General features: G+C 33.4%; 3 protein-coding genes and 1 long non-coding RNA gene across 6 annotated transcripts; 3 read left to right on the top strand and 1 right to left on the bottom strand.

Moving 5' to 3' along the window:
• Positions 1-153: 153 nt before the first annotated feature.
• LOC134244581 (AP-5 complex subunit zeta-1-like) lies at positions 154-6,473 on the bottom strand (the record flags this gene model as incomplete). Its single annotated transcript, XM_062726835.1, has 17 exons — positions 154-287; positions 715-866; positions 1,104-1,286; positions 1,503-1,635; positions 1,733-1,855; positions 2,225-2,311; positions 2,477-2,676; positions 2,793-2,876; positions 2,965-3,143; positions 3,292-3,454; positions 3,550-3,587; positions 3,694-3,882; positions 4,077-4,244; positions 4,346-4,443; positions 4,675-4,721; positions 5,625-5,829; positions 6,388-6,473. Coding segments are annotated over 17 exons (2,247 nt in total), but the record flags the coding sequence as incomplete, so codon positions are not given.
• A 965-nt stretch (positions 6,474-7,438) lies between these two features.
• Positions 7,439-14,090, top strand: LOC134244597 (dynein intermediate chain 3, ciliary-like). Of its 2 annotated transcripts, none has more exons than XM_062726851.1 (15): positions 7,439-7,541; positions 8,071-8,284; positions 8,432-8,593; positions 8,720-8,838; positions 9,039-9,181; positions 9,309-9,422; positions 9,673-9,935; positions 10,094-10,273; positions 10,370-10,413; positions 10,551-10,686; positions 10,946-11,092; positions 11,241-11,339; positions 12,144-12,293; positions 12,529-12,579; positions 13,679-14,090. In XM_062726851.1, exons 2-15 carry the CDS (start codon positions 8,102-8,104, stop codon positions 13,700-13,702), a joined length of 1,815 nt encoding a protein of 604 aa, XP_062582835.1. In that variant the 5' UTR covers positions 7,439-7,541; positions 8,071-8,101; the 3' UTR covers positions 13,703-14,090. The 2 variants fall into 2 exon arrangements, with proteins under 2 accessions (XP_062582835.1, XP_062582834.1); XM_062726850.1 differs by having other exon boundaries at positions 11,241-11,348.
• A 233-nt stretch (positions 14,091-14,323) lies between these two features.
• Positions 14,324-27,416, top strand: LOC134244570 (uncharacterized). The gene is made up of 3 exons (XM_062726824.1): positions 14,324-14,910; positions 26,263-26,418; positions 26,855-27,416. The coding sequence occupies exons 1-3, from the start codon at positions 14,502-14,504 to the stop codon at positions 27,226-27,228; spliced, it is 939 nt and encodes a 312-aa protein (XP_062582808.1). The 5' UTR covers positions 14,324-14,501; the 3' UTR covers positions 27,229-27,416.
• On the top strand, positions 19,125-21,934 carry LOC134244569 (uncharacterized). 2 transcript variants are annotated; one of them, XR_009987250.1, is made up of 4 exons: positions 19,125-19,186; positions 20,339-20,425; positions 20,795-20,881; positions 21,538-21,934. It is a non-coding gene; the product is annotated as an uncharacterized LOC134244569 (long non-coding RNA). The 2 variants fall into 2 exon arrangements; XR_009987249.1 differs by having other exon boundaries at positions 19,125-19,190.
• Positions 27,417-27,449: the final 33 nt, after the last annotated feature.

Here is a 27,449-nt window from a genome sequence, read left to right as displayed (position 1 = left end):
TTGTGCCAAATTTGGTTGAAATTGGTTCAGTGGTTGCAGAGAAGAAGCTGAAAATGTTCAAATGTTAACGCACGACGCACGACGCACGACGAACGACGACAGACGAAAACGGATAGCAATAGGTCACCTGAGTTTACTCAGGTGACCTAAAAATAGAGTTGATATTCAGTTTAAGCTATGAGAGTACATGCTGGATTCCCCTCAGGGTGACAGGTAAACTGGTGTTGTCTCTGTGCCACCTCCCAGTCTCTATATCATCATCAGGGTTAAACACAACATTGGCAAAACTACAATATAAATACAGACTGCTACAATACATAGTTGCTGCAGAGAAAAAAAGTTGCCAGTAAAAAAATTAAAATGGTGATGAAATTTACTATGGAATGTTCTAGTATACTGTAAATCACTTTTTATTCGCCTTACGTAATTACGTCTGTTTAATTCTCGATATATTAGTATTCCTTAGGATTATATAGAGCAACACAATTCGTGAAAATTTTGTTTTATCAATCTTTTCAGATGTCGCGAAAATTTAGTGATCTACAGTATGTAAAGCCTTACAAGTCTTTAAGAAACAACAACAAATTCAATGTTTTAAATCTTTTCAGTAATGAGTCGACATGTATTGTAGTTAGTGGGTCACTTCTAGTTGTTTTTTTTTTTTAGCTGAGTTTACAACTTTTTCAAAGCTTGAATTCTTGACAATATACAAACTTTGGAAGTTTAAGGAGGTTGATGAGCTCCTGTGCCCTTCCAACCAATGCATCCTTTACTTCTGTATCCAAGTAACTAGCTTGATGTTGCTTAGCAACCTTAGTCAGGAGAAGAATTGATCGAGGAATCAGGTCTTGACATTTGGAAGCTAACTACATGATTGTATATAAAAAAAGAATTGCAATAAATTTAATAGAATAGACATTGCATACATGTATCATGTAAGGCATACTCAATTTGCTGAGAAAGAGACATCTTGGGTAAAACAGTTCAAGGAAACAGTTACACAAATCTCAATCTTGAATTAATCACATATATTGAGTTTGACACATTAGATAAAAGATTGTTTATGCATCATTTAGCTACCCTCTTCACCTTTGATAACAAACCTTTGATATTGCTGACATTAACATGCAAATTATTTTGGAGGAATCTGCAAATTGTTCATCTGTAGAAGTCATTCCTGAGAGTTCATAGGTCAACACCTCAAGTGTATCAAGAAATCTTGTAATTGTTTCAGCAGAACATCTTTTGTCATGCTTCACTGAACTTAACTCACCGACACACCAAACCTAGATATAAATTGAAAAGAATATTTCATGACTTTCTGCATCAAATATGGTAAAAGAAATATTGTGACCACTGAGATTTTGTCATATTTAGACAAATAAAAAAAGTTTCTTTTGATCAAGTTTAGTTTGATAAGTCACTGTAACTCCCATTTTATTAAAAAGTATATGTGTGCCTAGGGTGCTAAAAGATTAGAAGCACTACAAGAGAATTCTCACCAGATTTGCAAAGAATTCCTCTCGTTCTGAAATATTCCTTGGACTTATTAGGAAGTCTTTAATTTCTGAGGCCTGATCCAAAATTATTCCTGGATGTTTCTTCAATAAATGTACTAAGTTTTCTGCCAAAACCCTACAAATTAAAGTACCAGTATTTACTTGTGAAAAATGCCAGAAATAGAACTTGGTGATACATGTTTACAGAACTACAGGGTTATAAATAGACTGACTTTTTGACATCCGCCTGATAGCCTGGAATGCTGTACAATGAAGCTGTCCGCTCTAGTAGGACTGGGATTAACTGAGAACCAAACTCTGGTGAGGCATCGTCCAATACAACATCAAACCAAATCCTGAAACGTAAACATCTATCATTCTCCTAGCGCTCAAATATGTAAACCCTGCTTATAGCCTATATCAAATATAAAAGCAGGGGTAAATGTCAGAGGAATCTTGAATTAGAGTAAGGTTTAGTACTACATAATCTAAGACAAATACTTATGTACAATATGATCAATGATAAGAAAAAACTTATTTAAAGTCAAAATCAAAGTCAAAAATGTTTTTAAAGTTGCTAGCATAGGTCAATACCCATAGGATTGTTTAAATTACCTGTACAGTTGAACACTGATTATAATTGAATTATAAGCATTCATGGAGTAACTTCATGCTCCTCTTTAGAAAGCATAATGGAATTTTAAAGAACAAGAGGGAATTCCAACCTTAACAACACAGGCACAATCTGAGAGCAGACAACCACACGAGGATGCTGGTTCATATCCCTCAGGATATTGTGGAAGGAAGACAATCTGTAGAGAGAACATGACTAATGAAATGTTATGATGGTAATACTCTTATATAAAGTGATGGTTAGAAAAACTAATTTCATTGTATCTTATAAAGAATCCACAAAGTATGTATACATTTGTAAATGTGAGAATTAACCTGTTTTATACATGAAGTAAACCACTGACCTATTTATAGTATCTCCATGTCCTCCCTCCACTCGTGTGAAGAAGTTAAACATTGGCCTGTAGAGGGCGCTCTGGAATGCAGACAGTGAGCTGATTGGTTCTGTCTCAGTAGACAAAGTCTGAGCCTCACGTTTCTTACATTGCTCGGTTACCTCTAAGGCAACTGTTACACAGGGCAAATCCAACAACATATGGAAAACCTAGAATGCCATGGTAGAAACAGTAAAGACTGTTAATATATTTAAATTAACTTAGATTTTTAAAATCATGCTAAGTATTATTTTTATCAAAATAACACTTTTATTTTATCACTCACTTCAGTGGCTGTGGACGGAGACATCAATGCTGGCAGTATGTCTTCAAAATCTGTCAAATATGTCCTGGGATTCCAGGCCAGGATCTGAAAATACATACACCAAAATTATACTATATACATGTAGATCCGTTTATTTCAAATTTAATTAATAAATAATGCTTTTCTCACAGACCTTGAGGATGTTGGGGAAGTAAGTAGACAGTATGGATGTGTTGTGGCAGAGAGTTTCAAGGTTATCTCGGATAAAGGTGACTGTGTCAAAACTGAAGGCTGGGTCCAGGTACCACTGTGTTAGCAACTTGTGGAAAAACAAAGTATAGGCCTCTTGTGGGTCATGCTCTACACTTTTACCTGTAAAGGGAGAAAATGAAAAATACATGTAGGAATAATACCTATACAGATACAAACTGTAGACAATATCAAGGGTGTGACACAAAGAATTGTGTTGAAAGTACCATACAGTATTTAAGATGCAAATAACTAAATCATTGAGTAATACCATGATTAAGGAAGAACTGTAGAACAGGAATGAGAAGTCTGGCTTTATCTGGTTCTGCTGCCAATCTGTTGTACAATCGCCGCACCTCCTGGAAAACTCGAGCAACCCGGCCCGGTTCTATCTTACAAATGATGTCCAGTACATTTACCACCTCCAACAAACACTGGTAAAAAGGTATAAACAGAGTTATAGATGATGATTCAGGAATGTATCTAATGCTATTTATGAAATGGTCAGGAATGCATGAAAAATACCTACACAGTTTTGGAGGTCTACATCTGATGCAACTTTTGGCTCTGAAAAAAAAAAGAAGGAAACAAACATTATTTACAGAACAGCTTATCTTAATAAATTACGTAAGCTAATAAAGAATATAAAAAGAAATGTGAACACAAGTCTTACTTCTCTCACACTGGTCCAGTATTCTAAAGCAGTAATCGATGGATTTATCCACTAACGAGTGGAACACATGGGTACATTTATTAGCTGGTTCCTGGTTATCATCACTAGTTACGTGGGAGTGGTACAGCCATTTGAACAACATTGAGAAACTGTAGATGTTCAGGAACTGGTCATTTGTGTAATACTGGCCTGCAAGAGGTGAAATATAAATTGTCATTATCAGATATATCAACAGTAAAACATTGTCATTGCACATACATAAAAGTAATTTTGAAGTCTTTTATCTGATACAACTATATAAAAATATATTATATGATATAATAATGCACTGTATAAAAGATGTTTCAGATACAATGTAGTTTTGTTTCAGATAGATGTCATACCAATATTGAGGACAGTAAAGAAATTTCTGCTGGGAGTTCCATCCACTTCATTAACAACAATGGCCTGGTCTTTCTTGAAGGGGTTAATGGTGTAAGGATTGGGGAGTTGATACAGAGAGGCATTCATCAACCAATCACTCACTGTACTATTTACTTCTGTCAGGGTCTCTGAGTAAAAAATTAAAGTAATATACATGTATTGTCAAAACAAAAAATATATACAACATAAAGCACTATAAATGTACTACAATATATAAATGACAGTTTACCCTCAGACAGAAGTTTATTGTGTAGGACCTGTAGTGATACCAGGAAAGAGAAGGCCTGTCTTTGTACATTAAAATCTTCCTTTCCTGAAGACATCCACCTTTAAAATATAAAAACTCATGTTTGACTTTATTATAACAGGTGACTCTATGTTATCAAAGGGCACACATAAGTGTTATCTGTTGTTTAATTAGTTTACATAATATGCATGAATTTCAGTGTAAAGGAAAACTTTTTTTTATTATCGGTAAGTGTATCATAAGACAAGTCTTGATAATATACATATATTATATATGTATATTAAAATAATAGAATGGAAGCAAAAAATTACCGTACAGCTTGCGGAATGATTTTAGTAAAACAAAAATTCCTGTTTCCCTGAAATGAAATTTTAATAATTTTTTAAAATAAAATTACTCCTTACTTTCTCCATTTTGCATATCCCAAGTATACTTTATTTTACAAAGGATACATTCAATTACATAACTAGTTTATAAAACATTTGATTTGTTTCATGGGGAGAGGTATAATTATAAGAGGTACAGTCGTGTGCCAAAAGTGAAGATAATTATATTTTTTCTCTATATATTTCATTGAAAACAACATTTTTTTTAAATCATTGGCAAATGGTCAATTTTTGTGCAATTTCATTATTTATTTCAGAACTTAAATCAGAAAATGTGTAGTTTTCTTTCTTTAAAAGATCAATATGTATTTAGTTTTTACTAAAAAGATAGTTCATCAATTGACATCAGTTCTAAAATTCAAGATCAACGTTGACTATATAATTCATTGTGAGTATGTAACTTAAAAATTCATGTCGAAGTAAAATAACAATATGTTTAAAATATCAATACTGATCAGATAAAAACTATTGTTTATATCAACTACAACAATTTATTGGATTACCAAGAAATTTGTGATAAAATCTGTCAAGAAATGATGTCATACCAGCGATTTAAAAAAATGTTGTTTTCAATGAAATATATAGAGAAAAAATAAAATTATCTTCACTTTTGGCACACGACTGTATTTTTTTTAAAAAAATTAATGCATGTGAACGAGAAAAAAACATTGAATTTAATGGTATTTATTATTTTATCAATCACACTCAACTGTGTTTCAATTAGCAACAGAATTCAGATTTGAACATGTAAAATGTACATGTTTCTAAGAAAAAAAACTGTGTGCACATATTATTCCTACATTCAATATCAAATAATAAAAGTTTTAAGTTCAGTACATTTACAATATTACATGATAGTTTCACTGTCATCTGACCTGTATTAGATAGAGAGAGAAGCAGTTAGCTGTGGCCTCGGATGATTGATAGCCAGGGCTGGGATAGAAATCAGAGCCTAGATCACCCTCATCCCGAGGCAAAAGCTCCGCCAAAATCTGCTCACATAGAAGACATTCTTTTGTTTTGTCACGATCCATGGAACTGACCATATTCACCAAAGTTGAGATCATGTTTCTTGGCAAACTAAAAAGATAAAATGTATAAAAAATAAATCTGCTCTCATACTGCTCAGATGTTGGTTATTCCTAACTAAATAATGCAAGGCCATATATATATAATGTAATATGTTTAACGGTGTGACCGTTGGGGCGAGCGCAGTTGTACCATCAAAAAGTTAATTAAACACTTGAAAATTGATAAGCCACTTCAAACATCAAGCCGCACGAGGCATCTCGACTAGCAGTGACGTCACACGACGTCACGTAGCTCATCGGTTAAGGAGACAGCCGAGCGTCTGGTTGAAACTATAGACCTAGTGCAATTTTGGTCGAATAACATTGCAGAGTTATATTTTGTTTCTTTGAAAGATTTCTTCAAACTGAAAACCTTTTATGCTTTATATTATTATTTATTTATTTATTCGCGCAAAGGACATTGGGTAGTAAAAGAATTCTGGGAATGTTTCACAGAGAAATTTGCCTGACTTATGTACAGATTTCATTCCAAATTTCCTCTGTTCTTACACGTTAGTCTATTGAGCTCGCTGCGCTCGCTATAACTAATATTCTTCACTTCACATACCATGGCTCAGTGCTAGAGGACTGCAGAATGAAATAAAGTTGCCGCAGCTGGTTCATACATTCTGTAGATTTCTCTGGTGCATAAAGATTTCAGGGCCAGGACGGCTATTAACAACAATTATAAGAAATGTTTTGTTGTGGAAACAGTGAAATGATATGTATATAAAACACAAATACATTGTTATGTTCAATGTATGATATGTTACCATGTGCCCAATGGCCAGGCTCACAAATTTTGCCGCAAGTGAGCAAATCTGCACAAATAAATGCCCAGCTTATTGACATTATGATTTAGACTATGTTAAAAATTTTGATAACACAAATTTTGAATTGGCAACTATTTTCTCATGCTAGTAGATATTTGGCAGAGCTGAAAACTTGTGAGAACTTGAACTAGCAGTCAGACCTGCAAGTCTGGCTAATTTACAGTTGAGTTTCAAACACTGCTTAAAATGTGCCACTGGCCCCTCCCCCCACTATCATGCTACAAATAATTTGAACAGGTGGTCTGAGGTCCTACACAGAATAACCATATTTAGATTTCAAAACTTAAACAAACTGATTAACATTTTAAATCATCAAAACTTGTGTAGGAAATTTAACATTAAACTTTCCCTTTCGCAAACTAAACGTAAATAGAGAAAATTCGGGTTGTGTACGTGGGTGTTCAATAAGTACTGAAAGAAGAGGTATAAATCCATATGATTTTACATTTCATATGCAAGGAGACTAATTCAATACAACAAAATACAACAGAGCTTTGAAGATTTAGAATATAAATACCTTGCTTGAGAAAAGAGATTGTCGATCATGGAGAGCGCCATGTTTTAATTTTACAGAATTCTATCAACAAATAGGCTAAGATACGTAATTTTCAACTTTTCAACAACAAAAATCGTGCTATTTAATTTGAAGGTTAAAAGAAAAGAAAAGTTTTACAATATGAAAAGAAATTATAATTTTTATTGTATTTTTTTGTTATAATAATGTTTCTATGATCGTTTCGTCGATATTTGCTCTGTTTAATTTTAAAACTCGGAAGAAACAAGTGCGCATGGCTTGATTACTGTTACTCTTGACAACACCTGCAAGTACTCCATGCCAAGTTAGAGGGGATTTTTGTTTGTTTATTGAGACCTTGTGGAAATTGTAATCGTAAGTAAATGTGTGTTATAAATATTTCATTGACAGTTTGTTGAGAAATATTCAAATTTTAAAGACACTACAATAAATGTACAAGCAATAAATCTTGCATCAAAACCAATTCAAAAAATAGGCATAATGTGTCTTCTTAGATTTATTTTTCTCAGTAATAAATATGTTTGATTGAATGGGAAACTTGCAGTTCCATGGAAACGTTTCTTTTTTACAATATTGAAACTGCCAGGTGCTATAATCAAACATAATTGAGACATGTACATTGCTACCCACCATGCAAATTAATGCCAACCAAAATGTTTTGCTGGAGTTTACTAAAAACATCTCTTTTCTGAAACAGCATCAAGTCAAGATCATGGATTTGATTGAGAATATCAAAATTATTCCATTTCCTTACAGTATCACCAATGCATTGCACAAACACGTACAGAGAGAGAGAGAGTTCATAAGGCTCACAGAGCGCACAAGAAAGCAAGTTTCCAATACACACTTTTTTCACTAAGCCTTTATCAATTAAATCTTACAGAAAGTTGTGACAAGAACTAAAAAAACTCAACATGGAGATTGTGTATGTTTACACAAAGAAGCGCCAGGAATTTGGCCGACAATGCAACTTCTCAGACAGACAAGCAGAGTTGCATGTGGACATAACACCAGACCCATCTCTGGCAGATAATTTCATTGAAAGAAACCCAGTTGACACAGGGATACAATGTGTCCAGGAAATGTCAGAACATGAGGTATGTATAATTTGTGATTTGCATTTTTAGATATTTGATAAACACTCCAGTATGAAATTTACAGAAAAAAACGTGTCAATTCAATTTTATATGCCATCATGGAAATTAAATTTTTGAAATTTAAATGCATTTTTTCACTGTTTGTAGATCAATACAGAAAGATTTGAAACAAGTTCACGGGGAATAAATCACACAGAAGGAGGATGGCCAAAAGACGTCAACCCACAGGAGGTGGAGCACGTCACAAGATACAGGAAGAAGGTCGAGAAAGATGAAATGTACATCGCTGCTATCCAACAATTAGGAACTGTAAGGAAAACTTTTCTTCTCATTTAATAATTAAGACATTCTTTGTGTTATATTTAGTACCTTCTTTATGAGAGATAAAAGTCTCGTACACAGGTTTATTAATTATACATTATTTCATTTAAACAGATCATGGAACATACCATCAGACAAAACAATGCCATAGATATTTATCAAGAATACTTTGAAGACATTGAACTTGACACAGTTGATGAGGCTCCTTCAGCAAAAACAATTAATGTATTTAGGTATGGATAAAATATTGGTAACATTTCATAAGAATATGTGATTTCTTTCTTTTTTCCAACCTAAAGAAATGAATTATAATTGCATCTTATTTAAGAAAAGTAATTTTGTTCAAGCTATTCTTACCTTTTTTCTAATTATATGTGATAAAGATAAATTATCAAATGGCAGAAAAATTAGTTTTCCCTAAATTCTTTTGTAGAGATCCAAATGAAATCAAGAGAACCTCCACACACATTTCCTGGTTCCCAGACGGTCCCAGGAAGCTGGCAGTAGCTTACTGTAACCTGGAGTTCCAGGGATCCACACCTGACACAAGCATGGAGTCATATATCTGGGATGTGGGTCAGTGAATGTTTGATAAATCTCAGTACCGGAATATTGCAATCACAAGAAATAGTTGGAGAATTCAAAATTAATATATATCAAATTTTCATTCCAAATGCATATATATTTATTTTCTCTTGTACAGAAAACCCAAACAAACCAGAGACAGTATTAAAACCTGTGTCTCCTCTAGTGTGTTTAGAATACAACCCTAAAGACTCACATATTCTACTGGGAGGCTGCTACAATGGTCAAATTGGTAAGTTACCAATACTGTATGACTTTCTAAAAAAATTCTGAAAATGAAATGAATTGAAATTCAGATACAGTCAAACCTCTATTGTAATCTTGATGGGTCTGAAAGAAAAAAACCCAAATATTCGAGGATACATGATATCCATTGTAAAGAATAAGTGGCTGAGACTTTCAAATCAGTTCAATATATCTGTTTGAGACACTGAAGTTCAATTGTATTTTCTTGAGACTAAATAAGAACTTTTGTTTTATAGCTTATTGGGACACAAGGAAGGGATCCCAGCCGGTGGAAATGTCCCCTATAGAACACAGTCACAGAGACCCAGCCTACAAGGCCATATGGATTCAATCCAAAACTGGAACTGAGTGCTTCTCTGCCTCCTCAGATGGACAGGTGCTATGGTGGGATATCAGAAAAATGGGAGAACCCACAGAAAAACTCTACCTAGACCCGACCAAGAAACAGGACCCAACTAAAGCCCTGGGAGCCATGGCACTGGAATATGAACCAACTATGGTAATTTGTTCTTAACTTTCATCAAGGCTAAAGTACTTATGCAATGCAAAATTCAAGTTCTAAATTACAAAACTACATATTGGGATTTTTTTTTTCATGTATATATGCACAAAATTTGATGTCAAGGTAGATAACTCTGACTATCCTCTATATTTCAGCCCACAAAATTTATGGTAGGATGTGAACAAGGCTCAATATTGTCATGTAACAGAAAAGCCAAGACACCAGCAGAAAAGATTGTAGCCCAATATAACGGTCACTTAGGTCCTGTGTATTCACTTCAACGAAATCCATTCTTCCCTAAGAACTTTCTCAGTGTGGGTGACTGGAAGGCTAGGGTGAGAAGATATTCACTTATTTCTTCAATGAAGAAGCATTTACTGACAACAATACGTTGTATTTCCATTACTTAATTACTTTTTTTTAATCTTCAGATCTGGTCAGAAGATATTAGGGAATCCTCTATCATGTGGTCAAGGTAAAATTTGTATTACATGTCTTTCAGTGGAATATACACATCATTATCACAATAACTTTAATTGCTTTTGAAATAATGTTGGAAGCAATGTTTTAGGCACAACAAAGCATCTTCTTGATCTTGACATGTTTTTACAGACAATACAAGTCCTACCTTACAGACGGATGTTGGAGTCCTGTTAGACCCTCTGTGTTCCTCGTTACTAAAATGGACGGCACCCTGGATGTCTGGGATATTATCTTTAAACAAAATGACCCAACTCTTAGTTTACAGGTATTTATCTTAACTAGAGAGAGGCCTTGTATTTTTTTGAAAAAGCTATTTTGAAAAAGTTTAGGAGAAATTAGGAATACCTGTAAATAAAAATGTATTATCTACCCCCAAAAATCTAATATTGGATTATTTTTATAGTAGTAAGTATTTTTTTATGCAATGTTCCACAGAAAATCAACAAGTGTTTTGCTTTTTAAAATGAAGTTTTGAGTCTTGCTTTTTATGCTCACTTGAAATTTTGAATGAACCTATCATTTAGGTTTGTGATGAGCCATTACACAGTCTGAGGGTGCAGGAACAGGGCCGATTAATCGCCTGTGGGTCACATTCTGGTACCACCACCTTATTAGAACTATCGGACAGTTTGTACACACTTCAGAGGAACGAGAAGAACTTAGTCACAGCTGTAAGTATGCCACAAATCTGACAAGAAAGATGGTTTGATATTTTTTAAAGTTTGAAATTTCTACACAGAATTTATACCAAAATAAGTTTGCATTTATAAAGGGAGCTAACTCCTAACTCAGATTTACATGTACTGTATGTCATTGCAGATGTTTGAAAGAGAAACAAGGAGAGAGAAGATCTTAGATTCTCGACACAGAGAAATGAAATTAAAGGAAAGGTCGAAGAGTTCAGCAGATGGTGCAAAGGTAATTAGAGTATATTTTGAAAGAAAATTAATATTTACATTGCTATCTATTTCCACTAGGTTTATTGTCCAGTATATGCATGCAAGAGCATATACTCTATGAGGCAAAATGAAGATTCATTTAAGTTTTAATGGCAATGTCACCTTCATGCATTTGATTAGGATAGAAAATTAAGAAGTTGTCTTGAAAATATAAGTGATTTAGAAGAATTCTGTTGTTTAGCCTTGAAAAAACTAAACCTAAAACATCATCATTATTTCTATTATTTCTTGATATTTGCTTATACAGACAGAAGAAGTAAGTAACAAATTCACAATGGATTGAATGCATGCACAGTGAATGGAACAATTTTGTGTTTCAGCACATTGAGAAAATTTACAGTTGCGAAAATAGCTTATCCAAAAAATAATAAAGCCAAATAAAAAAAAAAAAAAATAAAAAAAAACTTTATTTCACAAAATTTCTGTTTGATTGGATGCATTTTCTTTATTTGATAGGTATTTAAGTGTGAATTGCATATCATGCTTTTCTTAAACTATCACTGCTTTAAAGACAAAAAACTGTGGCATTTTGTAGCTGTGTGGGTTAAAATGTTGCAACAATTTTGTATATTGAGCATTAAAGTGAAAAGAAACAAAAAATCCAAATCCATTGTTAAAATAAATCAGTTGGCACCATACATACACCTGCTTTTTTACTCCTGCAGAAAAAAATCATATGCTTCAATTTAATTTTTTTTTTAAATAATCAGTTTGATAAGTTGAGTGAGTTATTAGTTAAGTGATTGATGTGGTGCTTTGATAGGAGGAGGAGCCAGAGGAGGGGCGTCTGGAGGAGGAAGATCTGTACACCAAGGCTGAGAAGGAGTTCTACAGCATCATAGAGCAGGAGAAGAAACAGCTGGAGAAAAAACAACAGATGATCAGCGACCCCGACAAAACAGACACAGGAAAAGTAAGTCCTTATTTCAGAATAGACTGATATACAGGGGGTGGGGCGTTTACTTTAAACAATTTTTCAGAAAAGTATTAATCAATAATGTGAAGTGAATACTGATCTGAAAAAATATTTAACAAAAATATATACATAAAGTATCAACAATGTTCCTCTCAGGTTGTTAAGGAGTTGCTTCCCTTCTTTAGTATATAAGTATATATACATGTACATTTGACATGAATTACTTTTGTAGCAATCACCAATTGCAGAAGGAGATGAAGAAGAGAAAACAAATGGAAATCCTGTAAGTCCTTAAGTAAAAATAACCTCTTCCATGAATTGATAAGGATTTTCTTTCTTTAGAAATTAATAAAATGATTTTTGTTGATGCCAAACCAAGGCGGGGTGGGGTGGGGTTTAAAATTAAGCACAAGGAAAAAAAAGTTTTTTTACAGTTTTATTTTTAAACTTACAAAATGAAATCAACAATGTGCAAATTCCTGGGTCATTATAATATTTCTATTTGCAAACACAGCCTATCATTTAGCCATTTTAATTTACTTGAAACATTTTTTTTTCTTGTTTATTTACCATTATTTATATACTGTAGATTACTCAATTAATCATATCAAAACATAGGATTCATACTCATAGCTGGTGTGACTGGTTTGGAGGGGATTATTTCTTCTACTTAACACTTGTTTTGGTTCATCTTAAATTTATTTTAGATACTGTACGTTAATCATAATGAAATTTTGATAGTTCAGGAAATAGTTGTTTTAATTAAACAATTGTCACATTTCAGTAAAGATACTAAAACTGGTAAAATTGAGTTTTTGAGTTGGGTGAATGGGATTCAGTTTCATTTACAATAAAAGTTGATGCAGTATATAAATAATTGAATGCAGAGATGAAGAAATATATAAATTTCACTGTATTAATTAATTTTTTCATAAATTTGAATAAATAAATATTTGTTAAATTAAAAGAAGAAAATATCTCAAAATATTTTTATAGCATTTTCTTCATCCTGTTATGATAATGGTGTATGAGTTTTACTTTATATTCTTGAGATTTTACTGGCAGTTGCCAGTTTCACTGTTTCAACACTTGTTATATGGTGATGATAAAGTTTGATATCTCAAACATAATGTGACTCAGAAAGTAAAAGAATATTAATATTAAGAAATTCTGGTGTTTGAGATTTCAAACTTTACACTCAAATCAAAGATAAGGTCATGAACACTCAATCACTTCAACATATTCATGGTATCGGAGATATATTTGATATATATAGACAATGATACTAATCAGTAAGAAATAATGCTGATAATGATTAACAATCAGATTTAAGAGGATTAATCATTTTATTGATTTAACATTGAGATAATCTTTATTTTTAGGAATCGGACCAGAAGAAAGATTAATGATGCCGTTTTTTGCTCTGGAACTCCATTATGATGCAGCTAAAAGCCAAAGCAAAATTTTACCACCATTATAACACTGTAGGGAAGCTATATATCATGTTTGAGAAAGACAAAGACAAGAATAAAATCAATATCATAACTTTTGCCAAGACTTCCAAATGAAAACATAACTTGCTGTGATGCTGTTTTTATACATCAGAGTGCTTTACAATAAATTGAACATCGTTATCTCGAATACAATGTACTGAGTCAAACAGTGGTACTGCATTTAATTTGTTGATTACGTTTTATTTAACAAACTGAACTGTTGTGGTAAAATCTAATGAGATTTATTTGTAAAAAATTATATTTTATTTATACCATCTTGTTACCAATAAATTAATTCTTTGAAAAAAAAGGTATTTTGTTCTCATTTTACGCCATGAATTATTCAATAGGTGAACGGGTGTATTTTCTATGTATGCAAACAATATTCCATTTATTTCTATTTTTTCTAAACTATATGAAGGCGAGTCTTTTATTTGGAGGATACATTGTATAGTTACTCTCTCGATTGCCACCTGGCTTATTTTCATTATAACCTTCCAATAGTCATGAAATATTAATACCTCCACACCAAACCTCGGCACATTGCTCTACCATAAAGAATTGTTTTGGTCCATTACATCGATTTTTTCTTTACCTGGCAGTGTCTGTGAGCATCATCTTGGGTATCCTTATAAACTTAGCTGGCTAACTACACACTTAGTTGGAAAAGAAACAGCGAAAACATACCAAGAGATCCGTGTATTGAGAAAAAATGGGTGTGGTAACCAGATTGAAATTCACTCTCGTTGCCCTGTCGATTGCATTTGTACTTAAGGTAGTTATATTCTTCAGTCCTGGATGGGCAATAGTGAATATTCACTTCCCGGAGAGGATTGCGGGGGACCTGATGGAGGAATCCATGGAGCAGATTAATTCTGGTCACCCCGGCCCCAGGGAGCCGGTCGCCATGCCGTACGACAAGGACGGGATAGCCGAGGGTCACCGACTGTCCATCTCTATGGGTCTTTGGTACTTTGTGACCTGTCTCTACAACAAGCAGCCACACACCATGTTCTACAGTAAGGAGTGTTTCCACTCCACCTACTCCTCAGCCCAGGAGGAGATCAACCGACTCCCCGACAGCACGCCATTCGTCAGAGGAACCTACGAAAAAATCCACTGTAAGTAGCCTCCGAATTTATAAATTCTCTCTTTCTTTTAATTAAAATGCCAAGTCAAAATGAACAATTTCATTTCAGCATTGCGATAATTTTAGTCGCATTTTTAGTCTGAATTTGGTGAAAAAAGCCTCGCACAAATATACCCATATGAATGCTATAACATGTCTTTATTTGGATTTCGGAATTATCAAATAATTTTAAGGAGCAATATCTCTTTGCTTTAAATTTCACATAAAAAAAAACTCACAATCTTGATTTTAATCAAGCACGAGATTCAAATGAAAAAAAAAGCATGAGGTATGTAGCAGTGCTTATATTTTCAGAAATGATTTATAGTGTCATACCTAAAAAAATCATTTTATAAAAATTAACAAATAATAAAGCGCTGCTTCCTGAAATCTTGGAATTTATAGAAAAATATCGTTGGACTCCCACCCATATCATCTGTAACTCCAGCCAGTTGCTAAAGAGCGAACTATATTTTAGTCAATTTCAATGTGTGATACATGTAAAAATTTAAAAGCATCGTCATGTGTTTTCTTAATTAAAAAAATGCATATAGTGTTTTCTTAATTAAAAAAAATGGGTATGAAAAGAAAGATTTGATCTCCCCCCCCCCCCCCCCCCCCCCCGAAATAGGTTTTTGACGTTTGGGCGAGTTGTTTAAATTTTTGGTTTTTTTTTTTTTTTTTTGGTTTTTTTTTTTTGCTTGTCATTTTTGGGATAGGTTTTTTTTTTTGGACAGAATAAAAAATCTTCCTATACTAATTTTGGTCGGTTTGAAATGAGCATCATATTAAGTGCTATTTTACTGTTCTTTGTTCGCTTTCAGGAATTATTTTTATCGTAATTTTGCAAAAAACTGAGATAAAATTATTGTATTTTCTCTGTGATGTAGGAGTAGTGTTAATTTATTTGTACTTATTTTATCTGTTTATTCATCCCCTTGTTATTAGTAGGTAATTTTAAGAATTTAGACTGACGGAAATCAGTGGGGAAAGCAGTGATTTAATAATGAAATACAGGAAGTAAAATCAATGTAACAACAAATGTTACCCCTAACACCCCTGAACATCATTAAAATCTGATACTGTACAGTGTTTCCAAACTATGACCCCTTTTCTTTGTTGGTTTGATTAATTAACGTATATTTCTTAATAATTCATTGTTCCAGATCCAATCGATAAGACTGCGTATTTTCTATTTCCGATTCCATGCCAATACACCATATAATCAAATCAGAACCTATCTTGTACGTCAAAAGTCAGTCATATAAATTTCACAACCGAGAAAAGAGCTTCATTCCAAGATTTCTCATACTACAAGTATTATGAATTTCAAGTTACATTGTGGTTTTAACAAATGAACAAAATCATATATTTTTTTCAAACGTTTTTTCTTCTTTATGAAGATATATAATTGATTCCTAGATAGTATTGTAATTTAATTGCCTGTGTATGACCTTAAAACCGTAACAGCGAGAAGTTTATAAGCAAGAACGATTTCTAATAATAAGTCCGCGGAATTTCCTTCTATTTTCCCGTAAAAATTGACTTCTAAGACATGATTTTGAGTTTTAATTTAAACAATTCCTTTAACGAGGGAAGCTATTAACAAACAAAATGATGATACACAGATATGAACCCCTTCATCTGAAGCCAACATTTCGAAAATTCTATGATCGATACGATGACCTTGTAAGCAAGTTTGTCAATGGAATGTTTACTGTTTTCTTTTCATACAAATTTATTGTCAGACTGAATTGTCTACGGATTATACCGCTTGTCCGATCATGACATGAAGTACATAACTGGTAACTGGTAAACCGCGCTCAACAAGGTATGGTTACTCTTTTAAGGCACATGGTCCCATATCTGTTCTGGAGGTGGGTACGTGTTTGCTCTGCCGTGATTTTTCACTGGACTTATGAGTTTAATTACTACTCTTGTTATCTTCATATTTCATTGGGTATAGGAATAAAATAAGAAGATGGAAAATAGCAGTAATCTCAAAACAATACATATTGTGAGCAGAGTATTAAAAATCTTTATAAATCATTTACAACAAATTTGATCCCATTCCAACTTACTGTTCTCGAGTTATTAATGAATAGAATTTTTGTAGCAGACGAGCAACGATACATCGAAAGACAAACAGAACCAATACGTTTCCGTTTTTGGAGACAAATGCGCTCTCTCCTTTGAAAAAATCAAAAGATGGTCCATGATTAATTATTTTACTTCCTTACCGTTGATATTGTCTTTCCTAGTAAACTTTTTGAATAATACATTTATGATATATGTAGTTAATGTTTTCTAAGAACCCGAATCTTAAATGAGCTTGTATCTCTATTGGTTTTCTTACGTGTAAGAAATTTTCATTTACCGATTTCAACAACCTTTGTCGAGAAAGTGTCTACATAAGATAAAGATCCAAAGTTAAAAAGTTACATACAAAAACGAAAAGGACTCAAAAATAGTTTAAAAAATGAAACCTAATTCATTTCCAAGAGACTCTTTGCAATATAGTAATGAGAACTTTCTTGCATCGGATAGATTTCATTCTTTCAGCAAAAATGACGCCATTTACAGCATATTTTTTAACTAAGTGAAATTTTACAAGTTTCTTTTTTCTTTTGTAATTCATTATCTAATTGACGTATAAACTTCATTTTAATAAGAATAAATCATGAAGTTGTGACTTTTAATTAGATATGTTGGTGCATGGTATTAGTCAAAACACCAGTAAAATCTATAATCAATCAAAATGATTGCATGTTTTCTGAAACACCCTGTACTGGGTAATGGTTTCTTATTTGTAAGGCCTTTAGACTAAAGATTTTTTAAAAAGTGTTGTATCCGATTTTAGAAGAGTCGAAGCGCCTCGGTGTGAAATCAAATCAATGTAAATGTACCAAAAATTAAAACTACTGCAATATTATAGTGTATAATTGAAAAAAAGGTGTAGAGTTTTGAAAGAATAATGCACACATTCTTTTTTTTTTTTTTTTGTAACCAAAGCAACATTCATGTTGAATATCGAATTCTTAAATTGCACGTCACGTGTAGTCACGTGTTTCATACAAATCGAACCAATTCTGAGGGGTAATATATAGCCTTCAAAAGAATCGCACAGAAATGTCTTTTTCTTGTAACCAAGACGACACAGTTAAAGAAATGTTACAGTGTGTGTATCTCATATTCTGTTCAAACTTTATTTAAATGTGAATAAAATGTAATATTAATTTTGAAGAGACTAAGGTTTTGTTAAGAGTATATGGCTGAAACCCAGTAAAAGTATTTAAATCATTTTTTTATTAGTGAAATAGGATTTCCTTTAGGCCAAATCTTGCTTTAATAAAGGCGAACCTTGAAGGAATAAAATGAAGAAATAGACTTATTGAATAAACATTACTTTGTCAACTTATGTAACTTGTCAAACAAAACTGTAAAATTTCAGAACCTGAGGAACGGAGTACTATAGTACCTCAATTATAAAAGACCCATAAAGTAACCAAGAACATTGTGTGCCATCATTTACGAAATGTGAGTTTTTACCCTTGAAATTGCAATATTACCCCCTTAGGCTTTGCCTTGTTTTAGAAGTACCATAATAGAATTAAGAGGCCGTGTCAGTAACCATTGAGTATTGTATATAAAGTGAGTGGAATGTGGAAAAAAATATTTTGCTTTAATATTTGGGTGCATGGAAGTATAGATGAATGTCCTTTCAAACATGAGTTATTTGGGTCACATCTTCCTTGTTACCATAGCAACGGTGATTTTAATGCTTGAAAAGTGTGAAATTTGATTATTGATAACCCTGTCAAAATTAATTACAGAATCAAACTATGTTTTTCTTAATTTCAATATAAATGGGAGATTTAATTTTTCCCATGTTTATTTTAAAGCATTGGGGCCTACTTTGCTTTGTTTCTACCAAATGCTGTAAAATCAACATGATTTTTATAAATATTTTACACGAAAACGCAACCAAACTCTATCATAATCATACATGCAATAGAAACTACGAGCTTTGAAGTTATAAATCCAATAATAAAAAATGGTAGTTGGGTACTCTATAGCAAATAATTTGATTTAGAATGTACCACAAATATGAAAACGCGTGAACGATTATCTCCCTTTTGTGGAACTCTCCTGCTGATAAAGAACAGAAAGTTGCTGTTGCAGCAGAAGTCGGAGAAGAAAAACAACATGTAAAGACGTATAAAGCAGGTCTTGTGCGGTTACAGAGGACATGACAGCATCAAGAGTTTGTAGGTGACTGAAAAGTACTATTTATAGTCCGAAATATCTGACGTTTTCCTGGCTTTTTAACTATTTCTATATTTTATGTGCGAGGAAAACGCCATAACCGGCGCTTTTACGAAAACTTGGAATTCCAAGCAGAGGCGGCATTCTCGGGTGTATTTTCGATACTTGCAATTACTTGTCAAACTCACAATTTATCAATAGTACAATGCCTCTAGTACTTACCAATATAGTTTTTATGGTTTGTTTGCAAATATATGATCCATGATCCGATGGAAACATTTTCTCTGACTGTCGAGATTTGTTTTCATTTCGTGCGTTTACAAATTAAAAAAAATATACAAGTCCTGTATCGAAATGATGAGTGATTATTTTCTTTTCATTGTTATTGTCAAGTACTAAAAGCATTGTGCCATTGATAAATTGTAACAACGGCATTTAATGCGGTTCCCAGGTATGGGAAATCAACTCTGACTGGAAATGGCGAAATTTCCAGTTTTCGTAATGGCGCTGGTTCTGACGTTTTCCTGGCACAGAAAATATTAAAAAAAAAACAAAACTGAAAAATGCCAGATATTTCAGACTTTATTATTTAGAGCATATTCATCAATCACTGATAAGGTCAAATTGGTAGATTTCCAATCGTGTATGTCTGCATATTAGTGTTCTTTTGATAAGTAATATTTCAAACAATATTTCATAAAAAATTCATAGCCATACCCGCTATACCTCATTATCTCAGGTATATCAATATATATTTTTTTGGAGAGCTACAGTTCTGCAGCTACACTAAAACAAGATGACAAAACTTGAGGTTGCTAATATTGATTTGAAAAGGGGAAGGGAAACAAGGATAACAGACTCAATTCTGGTTTCAAAATTTGCTCCTGACCCTTAAAGTGGAGGGGAGGGGATCCAGGATTTATGAATTTTAACTACAGGAAATTTTGACTTCCCAAAAAAGTAAGGCGTGGGTGGGGTGCTATTCCTCCTAAGCCCTTGATCAGGTTGGGCACAATTTCTGAATACGATAATTCTGAAAATGTGAGACTAAATTGGAGTATCCCCTTTGTCCAGTTTAATGTCTTATATAATATCCCAGTCACTATATGCTATAGGCTCAAGTAAGTTTGTAAACAGGTCTAAAATATTTTCAGGAGAATCATGATGATAATCAGTTGCAATGTGAACTAACAAATAACCATAAAGTACAAGCAGATCCAATTAATGTGGAACAAATAAAGGTTTGTATTGAAATTTTTACATGTACTGAATTATTATGCCCAAAGAGCATGAACATATTTTTGTTTGTCCTTTCTGTCTATCTGTTGTCAGCTTTAACCTTTACCATGACTTTTGAACTGTGAGATCATATTTTGTATACATAATCCACTAATTAAGTTTTTTTAAATTACACCAACGTTAGTAACCTTTAGATCTTGATCTTTTTGCTAAAACTAGCTTTTCTATATTTGTTGACGCTGGGGGCATACTGTTTCACAAACTTATCTTGCTTTATATTACTTTTAGCATCAGCTTGTTTATTATAAAGAATCAGCAACTATATGCAGTAGGGTCATGTAAATTTGTAAACAGATATGAAATACTTTCAGGAGAATCATGATGATGATGAGTTGCTATGTGAACTACCAAATAACCATGAAGTACAACCAGATTCAAAGCATATGGAACAGATAGAGGTTTGTACTGAATTTTTTTACATGTACTGAATTGTTTAGAACTACTTTGACCATCAGCTTGTTCATAAGAGCCCAGCCTCAAAGAGTACCAGTAATCACTTTGTTCATCCATTTCTTTGTCGAGAGATAACTCAAATGCTATATGTCCTGGAAACTTCAAACTTGAAAGGATTGTGACTCAATAACTTAAATCCATTTGACCTATGAACTTCATATTTTAAACCCAGACAAGAAGCATAAAATGGGCCCATATTGCTCACCCTGTCTTCTGTCAAAGGTTGTTAAAGACTGATATCATGAGGCACATTTGTGTCATGTAAGCTGTGCTTTTGAGGCAGGTATGAAATGCATTTCAGATAAGACAATTTCATTGAAGTCTACTGTGACCTTAGCATTGAAGTTTGACATTGAGTTAGGGTCATGCACACCACCTTATCATTAGGAGCATTGTATGCCAAGTATGAAGCTGTTCCATGAGGCATATAGAAATACAGACCTGAAAACTCCATCAAATTTTACCTTGACCTTGACATTGAAGGTGTGACTTTGGTTCAGGGCTGTGAAACACTGTCTCAGCATGAGTAACATTTGTGTCAAAATGAACTTGTTTTAAATGAAGTTGTTAGTTGGATTGATTTTGTATCTTTCTTTTGTAGGTGGATTCAACTTCAGACGACAACTTTTCCAAACACCTTGTGAAAGTCATCTGAATGCCAGGATTCTCAAGAGCATGAAGATAGTCCATTACATAGAAGGAAGACCTTGATTATGTATCTTGATGCCATTGGTGAAAAGGCAGAGGTCTAACACTGAAGTGAAGAAAATGACTTGACAGCTGAAGGGAACATGAACAATTTGAATCAGATTTCTGATATGGCTCTTAAAGCAGTGAACTAAAAACATTTTCTTACTAAGTTTAAGATTTTGATATCAAAGTTTTTGGAAGGGGGATATAGGAATCACCCTGTTTGTTTGTCCATCTGTCTGTGGACAACACTTGGATTATACTGCTCTAGCTCTAGTTGGTTAAAATAGATAATATCTAAAATCAAATGTGTCATACTTCTTGTTTACTGTGCATAAATGTACTTTGAAGAACATACTGTATAAGTAGAATTTTTAGCAAGGATTTCATTTTGGCATTATTAGAGAGGGTGCTGACATCGCTAAAATTGAATATTGCTAAAATTTAATGTCTTATTATTTGTAATAGCTTCTTTAATAAACATTTTAAAATCGCTAAAATTACTTCTGGCTAAAAATAAAATACCAGACTTTGGTAGAAATCGCTAAATTTGCATCTCGCTAAAATTTCCACTTATACGATATATTATTATTTCTAGCAAAATATTTCTGAAAAATATTTGACTGTACACTTCAGAAAAAATTCAGTCTCAGAATCAGGTACAAGATATGCTGTAATGGTGCCTAGTTGTGTCGCCTGCATAGCAAGGGGACTCTTAGGGATCACTTCTCCATTGTTTGTCAGTCTGACTAGCTGACCCTCAGTCTATCTGTCTGTCACAATTTGATATGTCATTCCTGAGACACACATTTTCAATGGAAAACTCTTGTTTTACGTTCATATCTGTGATACTTTTAGTGAGCATTGATATTTGACCAGTTGATTGGTCTTTGATAGTAAAAGAAGATAAAACTTGAAATATAAAATTGCTGTAAACTACATTTTCACAAGCCTTGCTGATGTTAAGGTTTATTTTCATTTGAATAAGTATAAGGTCGTCTTGTGTTTAACAGACACGACTTCTCATTATACCCCCTGTAAACGAAGTTTGGGGGGGTGTATATAGGAATCAGCTTGTCTGTCTGTCTGTCTATCCGTCCGTCCATCTGTCTAGCTGTGCAAACATGTACGGTCCATATCTTTCTTACGGAGGAACATTAGAATCTACTACTCAATACAAAGATTGCTCATGACCTAAGAGTGTGTCATGACCTTGACTCAAGGTCATTTGGGGAAGTTCAAGGTCACTGGAAGAAAAATTTCATTATTTGTGTCCATTCCATATCTTTCTTATGGATTAACTTGGTAAGTTCCCATTTTACAAAAAGATTCCTCATGACCTAAGGGTGTGTCATGACCTTGACCCAAGGTCATCTGTGCATGTTCAAGGTCACTAAAAGAAAAATTGTAAAATTCATGTTTGGTACATATCTTTATTTTGGATAAACTTGAATCTACTACTTCGCACAAAGAGGGTTTATGACCTTCAGCAAAGGTTATTTAAGTTCAAGGGCACTGAAAGGAAAATTTCTTAATATGTGCATGGTCCATATATTGCTTATGGATAAACTGGTTAGTTCCTATTTCACACAAAGATTCCTTATAACCTTAGGATGTATCATTACCTTGATGCAAGGTTATCTATGCAAGTTCAAGGTTATAAAAGCAACAAGTTCCTAATTCATGTTTTGTACATATCTATCTTATGGAAAAACTTGGTAAGTTCCTGTTTTACACAAAAATCGCTTATTGTCTTGTGGATGTGTCATGACCTTGACCCAAGGTTCTTTGTGTAAGTTTAATGTCACTGAAAGGAAAAACTTCATAATTTGTGCCTGGTCCATATCTTTCTTATTGATAAACTTGGATACTTTCTTGTTTACACAAAGATCACTTATGACATAAGGGTGTGTCATGACTTTGACCCAAGGTCAATTGTCCAAGTTCAAGTGCACAGACAGTAAAAAAATTATAATTCATGTCTGGTCCATATCTTTCTTAAGGATAAACTTGAAAGGTTCCCATTTTACACAAACATTGCTTTGACCTGAGAACTTGTCATGACTTTAAACCAAGGTCATTTATGCAAGTTCAAGGTCACTGACAAAAAAAATTCATAATTCATGTGTGATCCATACATTCAGTCTATTTTTTAGGCTGCACCTTCGTTTCATTTATAAAAAAAAATTAATGAGCAATTACATTTGCACTAAAATGTTTCAGCTTTTCTCTCTTCTCTTAGATCCATAAAATATTCATGATTTAGCACTTCTGAAAAACCCAGCGGGGGGTATTTTGTCCCATTTGGACAGTTCTAGTTGTTTTTAGGTTTATAACTTGAATAATAAACATGGTACAGCAATGTAAATTAGCCAGTAGACAGAGCATTGGCGTCCCTTTGGGTTGAACATTGCGTCATTTTGACATATAACTTCGACTTTTGTTATGTCATATATGGTCAAGTTTTTGCATATTTGGTCCACATTCTGACTATATTGTATAACTATTAGACATTGTGGAGCAATGGTACTTATTATTACTTATATGATGGGGTAAGTACAACAGGGTTGACAGTTGATCAGGATGCCATGACCCAAATATTCCACTTGAGAGGCTTTAATTTCTTGGGTGTATGTTTCATGTTTTGCCGATCCTAGTCAAGTCAGTTGCTAGGGTATAATTTCCGTTGCTATGGAGATTTCTTTTCCTATTGTTTTATAAAAAAGTCGTACATTTTATGGAGATTTTTCTAAAGTACTATGTTTCTGTAGATATGGCATCTAACTGTTAAATATCTGTTGTAATATTAAAAAAAAATTGCCAAAACTTGCTAAAATCCATTGAAAGTGTTTTGAAAAAAATGCAAATTTTGATTTCTGAAAAAAAAAATTTGGACATCCGACTACCAATTTTTATTTTATAATTTCATAGTATTGGGATATATCTTTAACTTTGTATGACATACAATATCTACGGTTGTTGCGTTTTTAAGTATTCAACTTTTGAAAAACTTAATTTTCCACGGATATTCCCATCATGAAAATCTTGTCATTTTTCGGTTGCCATAGCAACCATATCAAAATTTTAAAAAATACTTACAGACATAAAAATATTTTCTTCTGATGCATCTTTCATTATTTCAGTATAAGAAAACAAATTTAGACCTTCCAATTGTTCCCCCCTCTGCATTTAAATATGTCTAAATTTGTATTATTTTACAATGTTTCGTTGAGAATTTACTATGCAAATCACATTTGTTGCCATGGAAACCAATGATGATGAATAAATTTGTAAAATTTGTCTCAAATGTGTTTTTTGTTGTTGTTCAAATATTTTAGGGTGGTTTTTGCCCAATTCAAAATTTTTGACTTTCCATGTAAATCTCAATGGTTACTGACACGGCCTCTTAAGTATTCAGCTGTGAAAATATTTTCTCTGTTTCTCTCTAGATGACTTGCCAGAAGACATGAATTTAAAATGAAGAGTTGCATAAAACGATGGATTGTGTTTGTCTTGCTAAATAAAATGTTAAAATCTCAGCAAGTTTTCAATTCTTCTTCCCATCTTTTTATTGATTGAACTGTTCTGTCTACCCAGTGCTAGTACGTAGGTTAGAGCTTGAGAATGAACAACTTGTAATTGCTACAATATTTTATTTCCTATCGGAATTATTATGATTAAAATGTCTTTAAAGCAAGGGTAATCATCATAAATTTTCTTCTCTGCTTCGTTTACCGTCTTTGATAAGCCGTTGTTTTTACACAGTTGAATGTCCTCATAATGGAATCTACGATAAGAACACAGGCACCTGACGTTACTTATTTTTCTTTTAATAAAAAAAAAATATACACATACCTAATTATTAGGTATGTGTATATTTTTTTTATTAAAAGAAAAATAAGTAACGTCAGGTGCCTGTGTATAAGAAGAATTACTTCCTCATCTGTAAATTCGATTTTTACTAATGCATGTAAAATTTAGTACTGTCTTCCGTCTTTGCAATCACTTCAGCTACCTAGCTTTGAACAAAACTGTGAGAAGTCGATTTTCCTTGTAAAATCAGAGAATTCCACAGCCTAAAACAAAAACCATTAAACAGATTTCTAGAATTTTCTCAGAGGTAGACTGTATATCATTAGATCTGGCCTGGGGGCCATAAAACTTAGACGAGCTCACTTTTGATCTCAGTCTCACTTTTACTAAAGGAATATATAATGGAAAAGTGAGACTGAGATCAAAAGTGAGCTCGTCTAAGTTTTATGGCCCCCAGGCCTGTAGCTCGCTATCTCACCATACAAGTAACAAGATAAAAAAAGAATTTTAACTTAGTAGAGAAAAATCTTTTTTCTGATTTTTCTCTTTCTCTTTGGGTCCCATGATGATAACGTCCTCATCAAAAACACTACTGACCAAGTTAGTGTTTTACCGGGTCTACTGTTAAAGAGGTAACAAGCTCACCCATTTTTGATGCTTCCTTACAATCTTTCGGTTTTTTTCCTGACCTTAGTATACATTTCTTCGTCATTGGGAGTGAGAATAAGAGGGCGACAGTTCTCGTTGACCAGCACTCACGTGAAAATCATCCATTCATTTAATTCTGAGTAAACCTGTATACTAGTATTTGTTATTTTTACAGATGTGACGAAGTTTGGTCTGCTGGAGTTCCAGATCGAGACAGGTCTGGGTATTATATGCAGTGTTATTGGGCTGATCACCACGGCTCTGTACTACCGGACGGAGGGGAATAAACGTCACGTGGGACTGGCGGCGTGTGTCTCCTGTCTGTTGACCGGTATATATGTTGTTTATCAATTATAAATGATGTGAACGATTTTTAAAACAAGAGAATAAGAGAGAGATGTTTGTAAAACACTTATGCCCCCCTCCCCCAAATAATTGGAATTTTTCAAAGTCCAAGGAGCATAACGCTGTCCAAAATGGCCAGATCGTATACCCAAAACAGAATTTGACCTAGATATTCTTATGATAAATCTGTATACCAAATTTCATTTCAATATGTGCAACCTCTGCAAAGAAAATAAATGGAAACTAATGGTGGACAGACGGATAGACAGACGACCGACGGACAGTAGCAAAGTAATATGCCCTCCCTTCTTTGAAAGAGGGAGGGGCGTAAAAAGAGCTTTTGAATCATAAGAACGAATTGTATCATCTTTTTGTATAACATGGTTTTTGTTAAAACAAACGATATTTCTTTCTTCTCACAGGAGTCTTCTTCTGGATCGCTGTTGGTAAAATTTCCATGAGTTTGCTACACCTTCACGAAATGATAAATATGTATTACGGAGGTAATATGTACGGTATTTACGTCCCGATCCCCTGGTGCCTCGTTTTGGGAGCCATCACCTCCTCTACTTTCCTGGCGGTGGCAGTTGTGCATCTCTTCATCGTATCACGTGATAAGGACGACAAGAAGAAACCCGCGGTATTTTCAACGACTTCGGAAAAGAGCACCACCGCTATCCCCGTCGTGACAACAGAATTTTATCCAATTGAAAGGACCGACCTCCCGCCATTTGAGGCCAACACCAACGAGGACATCGGGACAGCACTTCCCCTTCCAACAAAGCAAAAACTCTGAACTGTTTTCTTTCAGATTGTTTTAAATATTTTGTTAGTTTTGTAACGGGTTTGTTAAGATAATTCTTATGTAGGGAATACTATAACTATTAATATTTTTATTTCATAGTTTTTTTTTAAATAATCACATAATTCAAGTTTGAAATATGTTTACAACAAGATAAATAAATCAGTTTTATAAAAGTTTAATTTTATAAAATAATTTTATTTTTCCTATAGGGG

This window comes from Saccostrea cucullata, unplaced genomic scaffold (assembly GCF_032062105.1).
Source record: "Saccostrea cucullata isolate Sc308-1 unplaced genomic scaffold, CSIRO_AGI_Scuc_v1 ctg33, whole genome shotgun sequence".
Classification (NCBI taxonomy): Eukaryota; Metazoa; Mollusca; class Bivalvia; order Ostreida; family Ostreidae; genus Saccostrea; species Saccostrea cuccullata.
Note: the sequence above shows the minus strand (reverse complement) of the source record. Positions and strands in the feature narration are given on the sequence as shown.

Coding starts and splice junctions, on each gene's coding strand:
- LOC134244570 (XM_062726824.1), top strand. CDS start 14,502: ATGGGTGTGGTAACCAGATTGAAATTCACTCTCGTTGCCCTGTCGATT. Junction 14,911..26,262: donor AACCTACGAAAAAATCCACT/GTAAGTAGCCTC, acceptor TTATTTTTACAG/ATGTGACGAAGTTTGGTCTG. Junction 26,419..26,854: donor TGTCTCCTGTCTGTTGACCG/GTATATATGTTG, acceptor TTCTTCTCACAG/GAGTCTTCTTCTGGATCGCT.
- LOC134244597 (XM_062726850.1), top strand. CDS start 8,102: ATGGAGATTGTGTATGTTTACACAAAGAAGCGCCAGGAATTTGGCCGA. Junction 8,839..9,038: donor AAAACAATTAATGTATTTAG/GTATGGATAAAA, acceptor ATTCTTTTGTAG/AGATCCAAATGAAATCAAGA. Junction 12,294..12,528: donor ACAAAACAGACACAGGAAAA/GTAAGTCCTTAT, acceptor TTACTTTTGTAG/CAATCACCAATTGCAGAAGG.